The 17,179-nt window shown below is 26.8% G+C and overlaps 3 protein-coding genes across 3 annotated transcripts; 2 read left to right on the forward strand and 1 right to left on the reverse strand.

Annotated features, from left to right (window-relative positions):
* The first annotated feature begins 1,214 nt into the window (after nucleotides 1-1,214).
* LOC120358535 lies at nucleotides 1,215-4,112 on the forward strand. Its single transcript, XM_039453060.1, has 6 exons — nucleotides 1,215-1,508; nucleotides 2,253-2,431; nucleotides 2,942-2,969; nucleotides 3,058-3,269; nucleotides 3,596-3,755; nucleotides 3,859-4,112. Exons 2-6 carry the CDS (start codon nucleotides 2,276-2,278, stop codon nucleotides 3,963-3,965), a joined length of 663 nt encoding a protein of 220 aa, XP_039308994.1. The 5' UTR covers nucleotides 1,215-1,508; nucleotides 2,253-2,275; the 3' UTR covers nucleotides 3,966-4,112.
* On the reverse strand, nucleotides 3,871-14,184 carry LOC105203150 (cytochrome P450 4c21). The gene is made up of 12 exons (XM_039453056.1): nucleotides 13,852-14,184; nucleotides 13,385-13,491; nucleotides 11,881-11,971; nucleotides 11,454-11,642; nucleotides 10,585-10,648; nucleotides 8,998-9,124; nucleotides 8,877-8,934; nucleotides 8,522-8,613; nucleotides 8,289-8,357; nucleotides 6,887-7,064; nucleotides 6,360-6,539; nucleotides 3,871-6,293 (listed from the first exon to the last, which is right to left on the reverse strand). Exons 1-12 carry the CDS (start codon nucleotides 14,012-14,014, stop codon nucleotides 6,124-6,126), a joined length of 1,488 nt encoding a protein of 495 aa, XP_039308990.1. The 5' UTR covers nucleotides 14,015-14,184; the 3' UTR covers nucleotides 3,871-6,123.
* Nucleotides 14,185-14,407: 223 nt separating this feature from the next.
* LOC120358534 lies at nucleotides 14,408-17,139 on the forward strand. Its single transcript, XM_039453059.1, has 6 exons — nucleotides 14,408-14,543; nucleotides 15,280-15,458; nucleotides 15,969-15,996; nucleotides 16,085-16,296; nucleotides 16,623-16,782; nucleotides 16,886-17,139. The coding sequence occupies exons 1-6, from the start codon at nucleotides 14,513-14,515 to the stop codon at nucleotides 16,990-16,992; spliced, it is 717 nt and encodes a 238-aa protein (XP_039308993.1). The 5' UTR covers nucleotides 14,408-14,512; the 3' UTR covers nucleotides 16,993-17,139.
* The last annotated feature ends 40 nt before the right edge of the window (nucleotides 17,140-17,179 follow it).

Raw genomic sequence — 17,179 nt, forward strand, 5'->3', positions numbered from 1 at the left:
TGATCACACCTCGTATAAATAAGTTTCCGCCGTTTTTTATCAAAAATTGGGCATTTATTGTGAAAGAACGGTACCTAATGTTTTATTCGAAGTATTGTCCATCGCTAGCCACTACTTTTTCCCATCTTTCTGGCAGCATACGGATACCGCGTCGAAAGAATGCTTCATCTTTTGAAACTATCCACAAATCGACCCAATTTTTTGTATCTTCATATGATGTGAAGTGTTGTACAGACAGGCCATGCGCCATCGATCGAAACAGGTAGTAATCAGAAGGAGCAATGTCTGGTGAATACGGCGGGTGGGGTAAAACTTCCCAATTGAGGATTTCCGGATAGGTTTTGACCGGCGCCGCAACATGTGAACGAGCATTATCATGCAGAAGAATAACTTTGTCGTGTCTGGAGTAGTAGTGGGCACGTTTTTCCTTGAGTACTCGGCTCAATCTCATCAATTGTGTTCGGTAGAGAGCCCCAGTAATGGTTTCATTCGATTTGAGCAACTCATAATACACGATACCAAGCCGATCCCACCAAATACACAACATGAGCTTTTTTCCATGAATGTTCGGCTTGGCTGTCGATGTTGAAGCATGGCCAGGTGGTCCCCATGATTTCTTCTTCTTTGGGTTATCGTAGTGGATCCATTTTTCATTACCAGTGACTATACGATGCAAAAAACCGTTTCGTTTATGCCTGGCAAGCAGCATTTCACATGTGAAAAATCGGCGTTCAACGTTTCTCGGCTTCAGTTCATATGGAACCCAGTTTTCTTCTTTTTGAATCATTCCCAATGATTTTAAGCGATGTGAAATTGCTGGTTGAGTCATTCCTAATGTAAGTACAAGTGCTTCTTGCGTTTGGCACGAATCTTCATCTAATAATGTTTCCAATTCCGCGTCTTCGTACACTTTCAGCCTTCCGCTACGTTCTTTGTCTTCGACGTCAAATTCACCGTTCTTAAACTTGTGAAACCACTCACGGCAACTTCTCTCACTTAAGGCAGCCTCACCATATGCTTCTACAAGCAATCGATGCGCCTCGGCTGCAGATTTTTTCAACCCACACAACACGCGTGACTGTTAGTCGACTGGTAGCCGACTTTTCTCAGTTGACTTTCAACAGTCGACTATAACTCGACAGCAATTGACTATTTGTTGACTATTTGTCGATTTTTGAAAGTCGACAAATGGTTAATAAATAGTCGACTGAAATATGACTCAAAGTCGACAAAAACTCTGATCTTTTTACGACAAAAGATCTTATACTCTTTTAAGTTATTTATATCTTTTCGACAAAGCGAAAAGATATAAATGATAGATATTTTATCTTGCCGGAGAGACAATTAACATAAAAAGAAATTTTAGTTTTAATTCGCTCGTAGCGTAGCAACAGAGCTGCGCTGCGATCTGCTGCGCAGCTCTCCCGGGCCTCTCTCGCCGCCGGTCTCTGTGTAACACTTAATTGTGTTCTGTTCTTCCTGCTTCCATGTGCTTCAGTATCTACGAGGTACGTATGATAAAAATCATCTATTTTAAGAGTAAAGTCGATGGTACACGCTACGATTTTTCGTACTAGATTTAGCCACTAAGCACGAGAGCCTTTCGCGAGTATCTTTTAAGACCTAAAATCACAGAGGTTATGTTCAAGAAACGTTGTCGTGTTCGAGTAAAGATGTAATGTTTTATTATATGTAATGTTTTATTAATTACTTAAAAATTAAAGGAATTAAAGGATTACTCTTTCAGGGGGTCGATTGTGTATTTTTGAAGGAGTGAAAATGTGAAAAATGGAGCACTGATTGCATGGTATAGACTCTTAGATCTAACGATATCACCAATCAATACTGCTCATTTTTTACATTTTCACTCTTCTTCAAAAATACACAATCAACCCCGGGACAGTAAAACATAACATTATATAAAAGATACCAATATTAAGAAGTTAAGATTTATAGTATAAAGTTTCTTATACTCTTTTTCAATTGCAATCGGTTCATTTTGTTTTTACTGATTTTCCGGTTACAATATAAATATGTATAATGTAATTGAAAATGTTTTTTTTCAATTATCAAACAATTTCTAAATTTAATTTTGCAAATATACTTGTTATACATAAATAATTCGTCAACGTTATAGTTTTGCCCAAATAGTTTTTAGAAATTGATTGCGCAAACAGATTTTATAAAAGATTAATATATTTTTATATCTATTTATTTGTATTTTTTTTACTGTGAATTTATATATGTTACAGATCTTTTATCACATTTGTGCCTCATGGTATTGTTTCGATTGGATGCGAAAGACTTGTATTATATCATCTGCGCTTACATTTATACTCTATTTCTGGTTGGATGCGAAGGACTTATATCTTATACGCTCACATTTATTGACTCTTCTATTTTCTGTTATACGGAAAGAACAATCTTTAAGGTAAGGTAATTTTTTTCTTCATCATATATTTAATTATTTTCTTTATCATGTTTTTTTAAAAGAAAAGTACATTGCACAATACTTGCAAAACGTAATTTAATTTTAATCTCAGCTTTTATCTTTGTATAATTATAAATTTATAAATATAGAAACTCATTTTAATTGTACTCTGTTTACTATACTTTTTTGCTTCTTTTTTTATTTTTTACTTGTTATACATTAGAATCATTAATCTTTATTATGTTTTTCTATATTATTTTATAAAAAAGTATATATAATACAATATAAATATGTATAATGTAATTAAAATATATTTTTTTCAATTATTGAACAATTTCTAAATTTAATTTTGCAAATATAGTTGTTAAACATAAAATAATTCGTCAACGTTATAGTTTTGCCCAAATAGTTTTTAGAAATTGATTGCGCAAACAGATTTTATAAAAGATTAATATATTTTTATATCTATTTATTTGTATTTTTTTTACTGTGAATTTATATATGTTACAGATCTTTTATTACATTTGTGCCTCATGTGGTAAGTTCTATTGCTTTTACTTCACTGCTATTTTTATATTATAGAATTGCGTTCTGTTTATTAATAAAGAAATTATTTTGTCCTTCAGATGCATGCCGACTAAAATTTTTACAAATAAATGCAAAAATAAAGCATAAGCTCAACGGCATCATTAATCTGCTGGAAAATAAAGGAGGTGATAAAGCCGATCCAGTCGAACAAAATAACAATAACTTGTTACCAGATTTTCCTCTTACTACAATACAGGAATTGAATCATTTCAACGAGCAATTGATGCAGAATGACGTTCAACGACAATTCGTAAGTCTATTATAATTTATAAATTTAAATCTTTTATAAAGATATATCAACATAAAATATCACTAAAATATATGAAATATAAAACAAAATTACAATAATATAAAAATATAACAAAACTATAATAATAAAAGCAAAACTAGTATGATCTTTTAGTTATTTTAACTATTGTAATTTATGTTTCATAATTGAATAATTAGGCATTCTTCTTTTATAAATTTTAGTATTATATAAAAAGCTAAATTGGAAAATCCAGCTTCAAAGCACACTATAAGAAATATATATCTTTGTTTTTTTTTAATATTCAAAATATATTTATTGTATTATAGGTAAAAAAAATGTCAAATATTGGCGGAGATACTGTCAGTAAGACAGTGCGAAATGTCATGTCTCAAACAATTACAGATGAATTGGCCCAAATTTATACGTGGACAGGTCAAAAAAACAGATTAGCATTAAAGAAAACTAAAATTTCAGACGTTATTATCGGTACATATATTCATTTACTTTATTCATATTTACACAATATACTTTTTATTTGTTTTATTCATTTCGCATTTAACCGTTCCATTATTTTATCATCTTTTTCTAGAAGCAATTATGATTTCAATAAATACGACAATGGCCGAAGTGGAAGGATATATGAAAGAATGGGTGCGACGAGCCAGCGATAGAATTAGATCGCTCTCAAAAAAATAAATTTTATTAATTAATAATAGATGCGTCATTCTACTCGTAATAACGAGGACAAATTGTTCATGTTCTCTCGCTCTACAAGGCGATTGAGAGATAAAATATATAATAATATATACAAGATAAAATAATATATGTAATTTTATTAATAAAGTTTATATATGATTTATTTATTCCTATCCTTATATACATATATGTAGCACAATAAATCACATTAAAACTAAAAATGGAAAATTTTGAAAAGTTTATATAAAATTATTATTGTGACAAGTTAAAAATTTACACACGAGTTAAACGATCTTTGGATAATTATTTATTTAAACGCATTAATTCTTTAAACGTATTTATTGTGCTACTCTAAAAACTAAAGTTTATTATAAATTTCCAACTAACCAAAATTGACAAGTTGCCGAATATTCAGCTGTTGGATGGTTTACGTCTCACTTTTTAAACTCATTGAACACTGACCTTGTTTACACCGAACGCAATTTTAATACGCGAATCAAATTAATACGCATCAAGTATGAAATCTGCATGTGTTTACACCGAACAATATCAAGTGAATAATACGAACCATTAAGAATCCAATAAAATACGCATCAAATAATATGGTATCTTTCTGCTAACAATTGTTTTAGTTCCAATAGAAAGAATAATTTTATATAAAGGTTAAATTGTAAACAATGAATAATATACAAGAGGTTACATCCTTATTTATTGCATTATTTGCAATAAATAGACTTCAACAAGATTGTCGGAAAAAACAATTACGACGATTGTTTTCCCGTAGACGACGTGCATTGAAGGCAACGCTTAAAAGGTTATGTTTTCAAGAAAGAACAGAGTTGTTATTAAGGTGGAAACAAATTAATAGTCTAAAACAAATAGAATTAATTGCAGAAGGTATACGATATCGAAGGATTTGGCAACTTGAGAGAAGTTCAGATTTTTGGAAAAGGATTGTGAATTGTCATTATACTGAAAAAGAATGGATTGAAAGTTTTCGTATGTCTAAGGAGAGTTTTATAGAATTATGTGATATGCTCAGAGATGAATTAGAACCAGAACCACAATTTTTAATGCCAAGGGAACCTATATCTGTAGAAAAACAAGTAGCTGTGGCCTTATATAAATTAGCATCTACTGCAGAATATAGAGTTATTGGCAATGCAATGGGAATACATAAATCGTCTGTAAAAAAATGTTTATACAGAGTAATAAAGGCTGTAATCATGAAATATCGAAATACATTCAAATTGATTAAAGAAGAGTGTCTTCTTTGAAATTCCTTAATTATTATATATATTTTAATATATATAAACATATTTAATATATAATTTGTATGAAAACCTTTTTACCGTATTGAAACTGCTCGCGCAGTAAACCTCATCCATTTTCGCCTGGGAAATTGGAGTTTCGAGCGTTACGCAAAAAAAAGCCGACCTGGCTGCTCTCGGATTCCTCTCTGTAGGAGTAGACATCATCTTTCAGACAATGTCTCAAAAACGTCATAAAAAAGACATTTAAAAGTCGTTTTTAAAAAGTTGTTTTTAAAACAAAGTTCAACAGAAGTCTTTAAGAAGATGTCTTGGCTGCGGTCCAATTGACGCTACAAGTGCTTCGATAAACCGTTTGATTTTATCGAAACAATCGGAACAAAGAATTTTACAAATTAACCGATCAAAAAGTGTTACGAAGCATTGTAGCGTCAAGTGGACCGTATAGCCTTTAAGACTAGGTCTGAAAGATAATGTGTTTACTGGAAACTTCCTCATGCTGTTCAAGTTTTTCAAGATTCTGCAGGCAGGCAGATTTTCTTGCATGAAATTGGCATTAATAATTTAGAATACTCAATTGAATAGAATACACAATCTCCCATATTATTAAATATTCTAGGAATTAAGATAAACTCGTGATCGTTACGATACAATTATCGCAAGAGATCTCGCTGCGCTTCCCAAAGCTCCTATGCAAATTCGAAGATCGTGGAGGAGAACAGAGCCAAGAACAATTTTAAAGAGGAAAATGTGTATTTATTTTTTTTTCATCTACTTTCATTTCCGTATATTCTTTGACATGCATATGCAGTTTTAATAATTAAAAAAAAAAAAACTGTTGCACGATACTATCATCGATATATACATACATTAGACATGTTACATTATTAGGGATTTCGTTTTTTTAATTTAATTTTTACAGGTTCTAAAGTCGATAACACGATGTCCATATTTAATTTTATTTTATCTATTTCAATGGTTTCATTTACTTTAAATATGAAACTTCGTATCAACGTCGCTAGAATAGCTTTCATAGACATCATTCCATATCTCATACCTGCAAGTTTTTCAATTATATGTAAATCAATTTTATTATAATACATAATAATTTATTTATGTTTACCTATGCAATTTCTTGGCCCGTCGCTAAAAGGAGTAAAATAAAACAAATGATAATTTTTTATATTTTCCGGAAGAAATCTATCCGGATCGAACACCAATGGATTCGGCCAATACTTTTTATTTCGATGCATTTGAATAAATGGGATGAGAATATCAGTATGTTTTGGTAAAACAATATCTCCTAAAACATTTTTAAAAATAATATCCAGATATAAACTTTGCAAAGAAAAGTATGATAGAAACGTAGCAATCTTCTTATTAAAATAAAATTAAGATAAAATAAAAATTAATATTCTGATAGTCATATTATTAGAATAATAGAATCAATACCAGTATATTAATTAAAATAAATAAATTTCTATGAAAATATGTATTTATTGTTAACCTTTTTTGAAATTTTTGTCGTAATAAAATATGAACAAATTAGGATTTTTGAATCTTAATTTGTTCATGTTTTATTATGACAAATTAATAAATTTCAAGAAAAATTAACAATTAATATATGCTCATTTATAAAAATTAGTAAACCTATTTTGAAGTCTTCCGTCACTTGTCGTGCGATAATAGGAACAGTAGGAAAAATTCTCAAAGTTTCCTTAATAACACGTTCCAAATAGTTCATATGTTGTAGATCCTCATATTTAACCGGTGCTGCCTTTGGAGTTTGTGTACCATAAATTTCCAACAACTCTTTGTATACTTTTTCCTATTATAAAGTTAAATAAAGTAAATATGTACATAATAATACAATACATTTTTTATTAACTTATATTAAAATTTTCTTCTCTTTTAAAACATAGTTTAACATTTTTTTGAAATGTAATAAAGCTTTTTCCGATGAATTTTTGATTGCTAAAAACAAATCCGACGGCCAAAGACGGCCAATCACATCATAATTTTGAGGAAAATTAAGTTAATGGCTTATAAAATTAATTTAGTTATGTTTAAAGTTATATGCACAAAAAAACTAATTCAATTAAAAGTTACATTAAATTAAGTTAAATTAAAAGTTTATTGTGAAAAGCATATCATTTATATTAAATTAGACAGTTGTAATTTTTAACGTTAAATTACTCAAAGCAATTATAATATGGATTATCAAAGAAATTTAATACCCCGTAAAAAATTGTACATATATGTATACATAATTATATATGTATAGTTATATACAAGTGATTATTAATGAATGTCCCCACTTTTTATCATAGGAGCATGATTTACCGACGGATACGTATTTCACACATATTATTATATTAGAAATTACAAATGCGTGCTCTAATGGTAAAAAGTGGGGACATTCATTAATAATCACCCTGTATGTATAATTATACATTTATAGTTATGTATGATCTTTATATAAAATATATACAATTATTATATATAATTATATATGTGGACATATAATTAATATTACATAATTATATGCATAAGTGTAACGATATATGTATAATTATCGGTAAAAAAAGTTTTACCAGATATTTTATTTTTAAATTACGTTTATATAAAATAACAAAGACATATTGTTTTTTATTTGAAAATGTGTTTTTTTCTGTAATTTTTTTCTTTTACATATATAAATTTTTAACTTTTTAGTTAAAAATTAATTTAATAAATTAAATTAAATTTATTTAATTTAATAAATTAAAGTTTGTATTTTAAAAATAACTAATTAAAGTTAAAAATTAAATAATTTAAAATTAACTAAGTTAAGATAACAGATTAAGATTACTAACTTTTTACTTTTTAATTAACTTTTAACTTTTAGACTAATTATTGGAATTAATCAGTCGTATTAATTAGTTGGTTAAATTGTACAAATGCGATTGGTGAATTCTCTCTTTTTTTGAAATTTTGCACCGATTTTAGCATTATGAATACAATGTTTTAGAACCGACTCAACCTGAGGGCAACAATACTATTGCATACGTACCTGTATTTCTGGGAAGTTTGCTAACATAAAGATCACAAAGTACATCGTAACAGCAGTGGTGTCACTGGCCTATAAAAAATAAAAATAATATCTTATAATTAGTTTGAAAATAGTTACATACTTTTTAAATCTCGTAAATTTTGTCACTGCAGTACCAGAGTGAAAATTGTGTCCGTATAATTTTTGAATGACATTTAATTTTAAAAAATTTAAAGAGTACGTATTCTACATACCGTTACTAACATCGTAAACAAATTGTAGAAAATGTCCTTTTCTATGAATTCTTTATCAGTTGAATTCATTAAAATGTCCACAAGTCTTTTATCTATAATGTTATATAAAAAAAAAGGTTTGTATAAATTACTTATCAATATATTTATAGTGATAATCTTTATGTATATTATTTTAAAAGTTTATGGTAAAAATAAATTTTGAACAAATAAAATATATATTGTTAAAGATAAAAGAGAAATAAAAAAGAGAAAATACAAGTATTTTAAATACAATTCTCAATTTATTATTTTTAATCTACATTGGAAGCATTATACAATACTACAAGGCACAAGAATAAAATATTGATAAACTTACGAGCTTTGCTATCATTAACGTTTGTTGTATTTGATTCATTTGCCCATTGCTGAATCATCTATATAATAATAAAGATTATATAGTGAAGAAAATAACATGAAATATTAATAAATATGTATACCTTATCAATAAAAGATTGAACAAAGATTAATATCTCTCGCTGCATCTTTCCCATAGATGTAAGATTAAATATAAAATCAGGAATCAAAAATGGGTTCCGAAATCTAGCTCTTATAATTTCTTTCATTCTGAAAGGTGTTATGAAAAATAAACTTTTATATATGAATTATCACCATGAATATTCATAGAGCACTGATTGTTACAAAGAGTTTTCAAAGAAAATTTGAACTTTGCATTTCATGTGCAACACTTTTAGAAAGGATTCTGCAAGGTATGAAATGTTGCAACAGAAATATTTCTAAAATCTATCATTATATGCAGTAAATTTTCAAATAAAACTTTTTAAAATTAGGCAAATTTGTTTACTTGAATATAAATGTCATGAAAGACATTATTCCACTTTTATTTATAAAAAAAAGTATTAATTAATAATCTTTTAGAAATTTTATATACAAATAAGTACTGCAAAACAAAGGTTTACAAATATTTTATAAAATATATTTTATTAAAAATTTTTTTAAATAATTTTTTTGGCTTAAAAAATTTTTTTAATAAAACTTAAAACTTATTAAAAACCCTGTTTTTTAAATAATTTGTAATTTCTAAAAAACAATATACAATGTTTACAATAAGATTAAGTGCAAAATCGCAAGAGAGATGCACAAGCGGATGATCATACTCCACAACCACAGCTCACCTATAATACTTTATTTGCCGAATTTATACACACATTAAATTCAATAATATTATTTAAAATTCACATGCAATGCCTTTCAATTAGATTAAAGTTAAAAAATTAATATGTAATATATATTTTTCAAAATTACGTAGAGATATAGATCTACAAAAATTTCTGCTACCTGCAAAATAGAAATTTAGTTTTTATAAAAATGCAGCAAACACTAATGCTCAGTAATCTACAATATCTAAATAGAGTGCACGAAGTAATTTTAACAGATGCTTTTAGAAATCAATGCAAAATATTTATATTTATACACAAAATATTTATGATATTCCACGACACTAGATATATTTTTCTACGATCTGTTTATTAGAATTTTAACAATAAACTACTTTAAATTTTGGCAATAATAAGAAACAACGTTTTGTGACTTCTTAACAATCTTTGGATATTTTAACTGTTGTGTGGAAGAAAGATCAGATCAGGTTTTATTCGATTGCCATTAAATTTATCTTAATTTTGATGAAGATTCAGATTAGGGTCAAACTTATATAGTATATGTATATATATTCTCAAGTCTTAAATACAGATAATTCTTATACATCAAAAACTGCGATCTCAGTAAACAGTTCATTTTCTTTTTGAATTTTACAAAATTAACTTCCCAGTCGGCACACAGATTCAAAAAGAATTAAAAAAAAATTCAAACTCTAAGTTTGAATTCTTTTTTAATTCTTTTTGAATCTGTGTGCCGACTGGGTTAAGATTAACATTTTTTCAGAAGTTTTCTTGGTGTTAATGAAAATAAAATATTTTAAGAAAATATTGTATTTAAATAGATATTTTATTATATATTTATATTAAATTTATATTAGAAGACTCGACAATTATAAGAAAATTATATACCTTTCAAATGCCTCCACAGTTTTATCAAGTATATTTTCTTCTACCTTGATACCAATCATAGTGCCTGTACATAGCAATATATGAAATGGAAACTTTCAAGTTAATATGTAGTCTTTAATTGTTATTTTATATACTATGCATAAATAAAGCATAAACAAAGTAATTCCAAATAAGAAAAAATATGATATAGAAACAGATAAATAAATATTAGTTGATACTTTACATTAATTGATATTGATAATTATTATGTAGTATAGAGTACTAAATTTTAACCCTATTTCTTATTTTACATACAACAAAGTATTGCTATTAACAATTGCTAACTTTTAGTGATAAAACTTAAATATATTTTCCATAAATCTTTTAGAAAACGACATTTCATGATAAGCGACTTTATTCGATCTGAATAACTATATTGTAACTATGCATAATTTACTTAATAATATACTTAATAATTTGCTTTTTTTTATTTATTTTCAAGTTTATATTATTAAATAAAATAATTTCAATGATAACACATAGTCTGTTAATTTTAAGTTAAAATTACTCATTTTTGTAACTGTCTTTTCTGACATTTTTTTTAGTAAGAATAAATGTCGCTCAAATAAAAATCGAGACTTGCAGAATTTAAGCATTTTTTTAAATTAAAAGATTGAAGTTTTATTTTTAATGAAATGTTATAATAATAAGTAGACTACTTAAGAATTAAAGTAAAATTAAAAATAATTCTCTATATAATTTATATATTCCAAGTATTTTAAATTAGACTGCCAATAGTTGCCAATACTTTGATTATCAATAATTCACAGTAATTCATCATATACGTAATTTATCTTCTACTTAAAAATATAAAATTTGTATTGCCTTACCACATGCAATTTTAAGAGCACATTTTTCTAGAGGTTTAAGAAAGAAAATTTCATTTTCATTATGCTCAACTTTTTCTAATTCTTCAGTTAACATTGAAGCTTCTTCAACAAATATATCAACAAATTTTCTCAAATTGACTGTTTTGAAAATTGGAGCTATCATTTTTCGATGTCCAGTCCATATGTGTGCTAAATTAAATATTACCAAAGAGTAAAAAAATAGATGGAAAATAATAAGAGTTGTACAATAATAAGAAGAATATTAGTAAAATAGGCTGCTTGTTGTGAGACTTATAATATTAGTTTATAGAATAAAATTAATAAATCTATGCTATTATATATGTTGCATTCTTTATGTTATGCTATAGTAATTACAAAGGAGTTCTACAACTAAATAAATGTTTATCTTTCTTTAAATATATCTTACCAGGGGCTGACGCTATTCCTGAGCCAAATATTGGTTCTAAAACCTTATACACCATACTTTTATCCAAACAGAGACGGCTTTTTAAAACAGTCTGTAAACATCACATATTTATTAATGGCTTTTTATAATATACATTCGTCAACAAAATTATCGCAACTAGTAATTTTATATCAAAATTTAATAAACTTCTATAAACTTCAAATGAGCATAACTCTGTAAAAAATTGTCGTATTAAAAAGTTTTTTTTGCCTTCTCAAGGGCCAAGGAAAAATTACTTATATAAAATTATTTATAATTATACATATATTATTATATATTAAATACGTCCATATGTATTAAAATATATAATTATGTATAATTATATGATTATATTGTATATAAAATATGTCTATATATATTAAAATATAGAGAATAGTGAGACAAATTGTATTCCAAATAAGACCTTTTTAATTTAAATAAATACGGTCAAGAAGATTTGTGTGCCATTTATAATGTTAAGTCCTTATAAGACATCGAGCATATACAGTAGTTTGATAGTTCGGTCATAACATTCATAGAATAGACGTGAATGTGTATTTTCAACTATTGTGCAAACATTTTTTTAAGAAATAAAAGAAAATTTTTGTAAATCATTTAAATCATTATTTAAAAGACGTTAAAATTTTAAAAGATATTGAGTTAATTTTAAAAAGTATACGGAAAGTTATTTTTAAAAAGTCTGTATATTACTATTATATTGTTGACAACATATCGTACTAATATTGTTGAAATTTCATCAATTTGTTGCATATATAAATAGTCATATTGCTGCATTTGTGTTCTATTTTGGTGCTATCAAATATACGACAAGAAATATGTAAGGACACATGCAACAAATTAGTTTGCTCGATATACTATATCGCGATTATCTAAAAAAGTGATTTAGATTTTTTATTATAGGTTATCACAGGTCCCTGTGAGATATTTTAATTGCAAGTTTATTGGAATGAAGTTCCAGATAAAAGTTATTTGCGTTCCACTTAACGCTTAATTGTAACGCTTGCAGACATTACAAAAAATTCCATTTTATTAAAAGATTTTTTGAAAGAGAGTCCCCAAAATTGGACTTCAAATTAAAAGAGAGTAAAACAATTTTAACAGTTCCATTAAAGTTTAATTAAATTAAATATTTTCCAAATATTTTCACTCTAAAATTATGCTAAAGTTATACTAAAATTATATTAAAATTTTGTTAAAATTTTACTGAAAAATGTTGTAAAACGTGGAAAAAAATTCAGAAAATTCAGAAAAGTTTTATGGTTATTTCTCCAAACCTTTCTTAAAAGTTTATTTGCTAATTTCTGTACAATTTCACCACATATTTCTCCGCAATTTTTACGTAAATGGATTCTATTTTTAAACAAACTTTGGAGAAATATACAGAAAAAGTGCAACAAAAATTTCAGAGAAATTTTTCATCAAAATACATATATATAATAAAATATTATAAATGTTATTTCTTTACCTGTACTTCATTTGGTTCATATATGACGATGATTAGTTGAGGACCCATCCAAAATTGAAATGGAGAAGAATACTTCTTACAGATCAGCATGATAATATCTAGAAAATCTAAAAAGTTTTGAGATGTTAGAAATTTTATATTGTAAATAAAATATTTTCATAAAATGATTTTCTATTTATTGTATTGTTTGGATTACATTTAGATAGATAGTTTTAAAAAGTTTCAACATAGCTTAACTTGAATCTCGGTTTAATTTACTTTCTATTTTTTTCTAACTCTTAGAACTAGAAAAAAAATAGAAACTTAAACCGAGTTTCAAGTCAATTTACGTTGATGTTACATATTGTAACATATGTTACATATTCTATTACATTTTGATTTGTTTCTTTACGTTTATTAAATTAAAATTTGATAAATATGATGTTATGTTTCTATAACATTAAAATAAGAACAATATAAATATATACCTTGCGATTTTTGTTGCAAAAAGATGTACGAAGTACCGACAAGTGGCAGTCGGACTGGACCTGGTAATTTGTTCAGTGCTTCAAACGAAAAGAATTTTCGAATAAAGTAATTTATTATTATACACGCAAGAATCGCAATTAGTGCCACAATAATGAACAACATTGCTCTTAGTATATATAATGACGAAATACTAAAGTAATATTGAAAGTTATTGATGGGATCCCACACAACACGCGTGACTGTTAGTCGACTGGTAGGCCGACTTTTCTCAGTTGACTTAAAGGCGACTTTCAACAGTCGACTATAACTCGACAGCAATTGACTATTTGGTGACTATTTGTCGATTTTTGAAAGTCGACAAATGGTTAATAAATAGTCGACTGAAATATGACTCAAAGTCGACAAAAACTCTGATCTCTTTACGACAAAAGATCTTATACTCTTTTAAGTTATTTATATCTTTTCGACAAAGCGAAAAGATATAAATGATAGAGATTTTATCTTGCCGAAGAGACAATTAACATAAAAAGAAATTTTAGTTTTAATTCGCTCGTAGCGTAGCAACAGAGCTGCGCTGCGATCTGCTGCGCAGCTCTCCCGGGCCTCTCTCTCCGCCGGTCGCTGTGTAACACTTAATTGTGTTCTGTTCTTCCTGCTTCCATGTGCTTCCATGTGCTTCGGTATCTACGAGGTACGTATGATAAAAATCATTTATTTTAAGAGTAAAGTCGATGGTACACGCTACGATTTTTCGTACTAGATTTAGCCACTAAGCACGAGAGCCTTTCGCGAGTATCTTTTAAGACCTAAAATCACAGAGGTTATGTTCAAGAAACGTGGTCGTGTTCGAGTAAAGATGTAATTATATGTAATGTTTTATTAATTACTTAAAAATTAAAGGAATTAAAGGATTACTCTTTCAGGGGGTCGATTGTGTATTTTTGAAGGAGTGAAAATGTGAAAAGTGGAGCACTGATTGCATGGTATAGACTCTTAGATCTAACGATATCACCAATCAATACTGCTCATTTTTTACATTTTCACTCTTCTTCAAAAATACACAATCGACCCCGGGACAGTAAAACATAACATTATATAAAAGATACCAATATTAAGAAGTTAAGATTTATAGTATAAAGTTTCTTATACTCTTTTTCAATTGCAATCGGTTCATTTTGTTTTTACTGATTTTCTGGTTACAATATAAATATGTATAATGTAATTGAAAATGCTTTCTTCAATTATCAAACAATTTCTCAATTTAATTTTGCAAATATACTTGTTATACATAAATAATTCGTCAACGTTATAGTTTTGCCCAAATAGTTTTTAGAAATTGATTGCGCAAACAGATTTTATAAAAGATTAATATATTTTTATATCTATTTATTTGTATTTCTTTTACTGTGAATTTATATATGTTACAGATCTTTTATCACATTTGTGCCTCATGGTATTGTTTCGATTGGATGCGAAAGACTTGTATTATATCATCTGCGCTTACATTTATACTCTATTTCTGGTTGGATGCGAAGGACTTATATCTTATACGCTCACATTTATTGACTCTTCTATTTTCTGTTATACGGAAAGTACAATCTTTAAGGTAAGGTAATTTTTTTCTTTATCATATATTTAATTATTTCCTTTATCATGTTTTTTTAAAAGAAAAGTACATTGCACAATACTTGCAAAACGTAATTTAATTTTAATCTCAACTTTTATCTTTGTATAATTATAAATTTATAAATATAGAAACTCATTTTAATTGTACTCTGTTTACTATACTTTTTTGCTTCTTTTTTTATTTTTTACTTGTTATACATTAGAATCATTAATCTTTATTATGTTTTTCTATATTATTTTATAAAAAAGTATATATAATACAATATAAATATGTATAATGTAATTAAAATATATTTTTTTCAATTATTGAACAATTTCTAAATTTAATTTTGCAAATATAGTTGTTAAACATAAAATAATTCGTCAACGTTATAGTTTTGCCCAAATAGTTTTTAGAAATTGATTGCGCAAACAGATTTTATAAAAGATTAATATATTTTTATATCTATTTATTTGTATTTTTTTTACTGTGAATTTATATATGTTACAGATCTTTTATTACATTTGTGCCTCATGTGGTAAGTTCTATTGCTTTTACTTCACTGCTATTTTTATATTATAGAATTGCGTTCTGTTTATTAATAAAGAAATTATTTTGTCCTTCAGATGCATGCCGACTAAAATTTTTACAAATAAATGCAAAAATAAAGCATAAGCTCAACGGCATCATTAATCTGCTGGAAAATAAAGGAGGTGATAAAGCCGATCCAGTCGAACAAAATAACAATAACTTGTTACCAGATTTTCCTCTTACTACAATACAGGAATTGAATCATTTCAACGAGCAATTGATGCAGAATGACGTTCAACGACAATTCGTAAGTCTATTATAATTTATAAATTTAAATCTTTTATAAAGATATATCAACATAAAATATCACTAAAATATATGAAATATAAAACAAAATTACAATAATATAAAAATATAACAAAACTATAATAATAAAAGCAAAACTAGTATGATCTTTTAGTTATTTTAACTATTGTAATTTATGTTTCATAATTGAATAATTAGGCATTCTTCTTTTATAAATTTTAGTATTATATAAAAAGCTAAATTGGAAAATCCAGCTTCAAAGCACACTATAAGAAATATATATCTTTGTTTTTTTTTAATATTCAAAATATATTTATTGTATTATAGGTAAAAAAAATGTCAAATATTGGCGGAGATACTGTCAGTAAGACAGTGCGAAATGTCATGTCTCAAACAATTACAGATGAATTGGCCCAAATTTATACGTGGACAGGTCAAAAAAACAGATTAGCATTAAAGAAAACTAAAATTTCAGACGTTATTATCGGTACATATATTCATTTACTTTATTCATATTTACACAATATACTTTTTATTTGTTTTATTCATTTCGCATTTAACCGTTCCATTATTTTATCATCTTTTTCTAGAAGCAATTATGATTTCAATAAATACGACAATGGCCGAAGTGGAAGGATATATGAAAGAATGGGTGCGACGAGCCAGCGATAGAATTAGATCGCTCTCAAAAAAATAAATTTTATTAATTAATAATAGATGCGTCATTCTACTCGTAATAACGAGGACAAATTGTTCATGTTCTCTCGCTCTACAAGGCGATTGAGAGATAAAATATATAATAATATATACAAGATAAAATAATATATGTAATTTTATTAATAAAGTTTATATATGATTTATTTATTCCTATCCTTATATACATA

The sequence above is a fragment of the Solenopsis invicta genome, chromosome 8 (genome assembly GCF_016802725.1).
Source record: "Solenopsis invicta isolate M01_SB chromosome 8, UNIL_Sinv_3.0, whole genome shotgun sequence".
Classification (NCBI taxonomy): Eukaryota; Metazoa; Arthropoda; class Insecta; order Hymenoptera; family Formicidae; genus Solenopsis; species Solenopsis invicta.

Excerpts from the sequence above, each read along its gene's own strand:
- LOC120358535 (XM_039453060.1), top strand. The coding sequence starts at position 2,276 with ATGGTATTGTTTCGATTGGATGCGAAAGACTTGTATTATATCATCTGC. Across the intron at positions 2,970-3,057 it reads TTACATTTGTGCCTCATGTG|ATGCATGCCGACTAAAATTT; the intron begins GTAAGTTCTATT and ends TTTGTCCTTCAG. Across the intron at positions 3,270-3,595 it reads ATGACGTTCAACGACAATTC|GTAAAAAAAATGTCAAATAT; the intron begins GTAAGTCTATTA and ends ATTGTATTATAG.
- LOC105203150 (XM_039453056.1), bottom strand. The coding sequence starts at position 14,014 with ATGTTGTTCATTATTGTGGCACTAATTGCGATTCTTGCGTGTATAATA. Across the intron at positions 10,649-11,453 it reads TGCTCTTAAAATTGCATGTG|GCACTATGATTGGTATCAAG; the intron begins GTAAGGCAATAC and ends TGCTATGTACAG. Across the intron at positions 9,125-10,584 it reads ACTGTGGAGGCATTTGAAAG|AATGAAAGAAATTATAAGAG; the intron begins GTATATAATTTT and ends AACACCTTTCAG.
- LOC120358534 (XM_039453059.1), top strand. The coding sequence starts at position 14,513 with ATGTGCTTCCATGTGCTTCGGTATCTACGAG. Across the intron at positions 14,544-15,279 it reads TGTGCTTCGGTATCTACGAG|ATCTTTTATCACATTTGTGC; the intron begins GTACGTATGATA and ends TATATGTTACAG. Across the intron at positions 15,997-16,084 it reads TTACATTTGTGCCTCATGTG|ATGCATGCCGACTAAAATTT; the intron begins GTAAGTTCTATT and ends TTTGTCCTTCAG.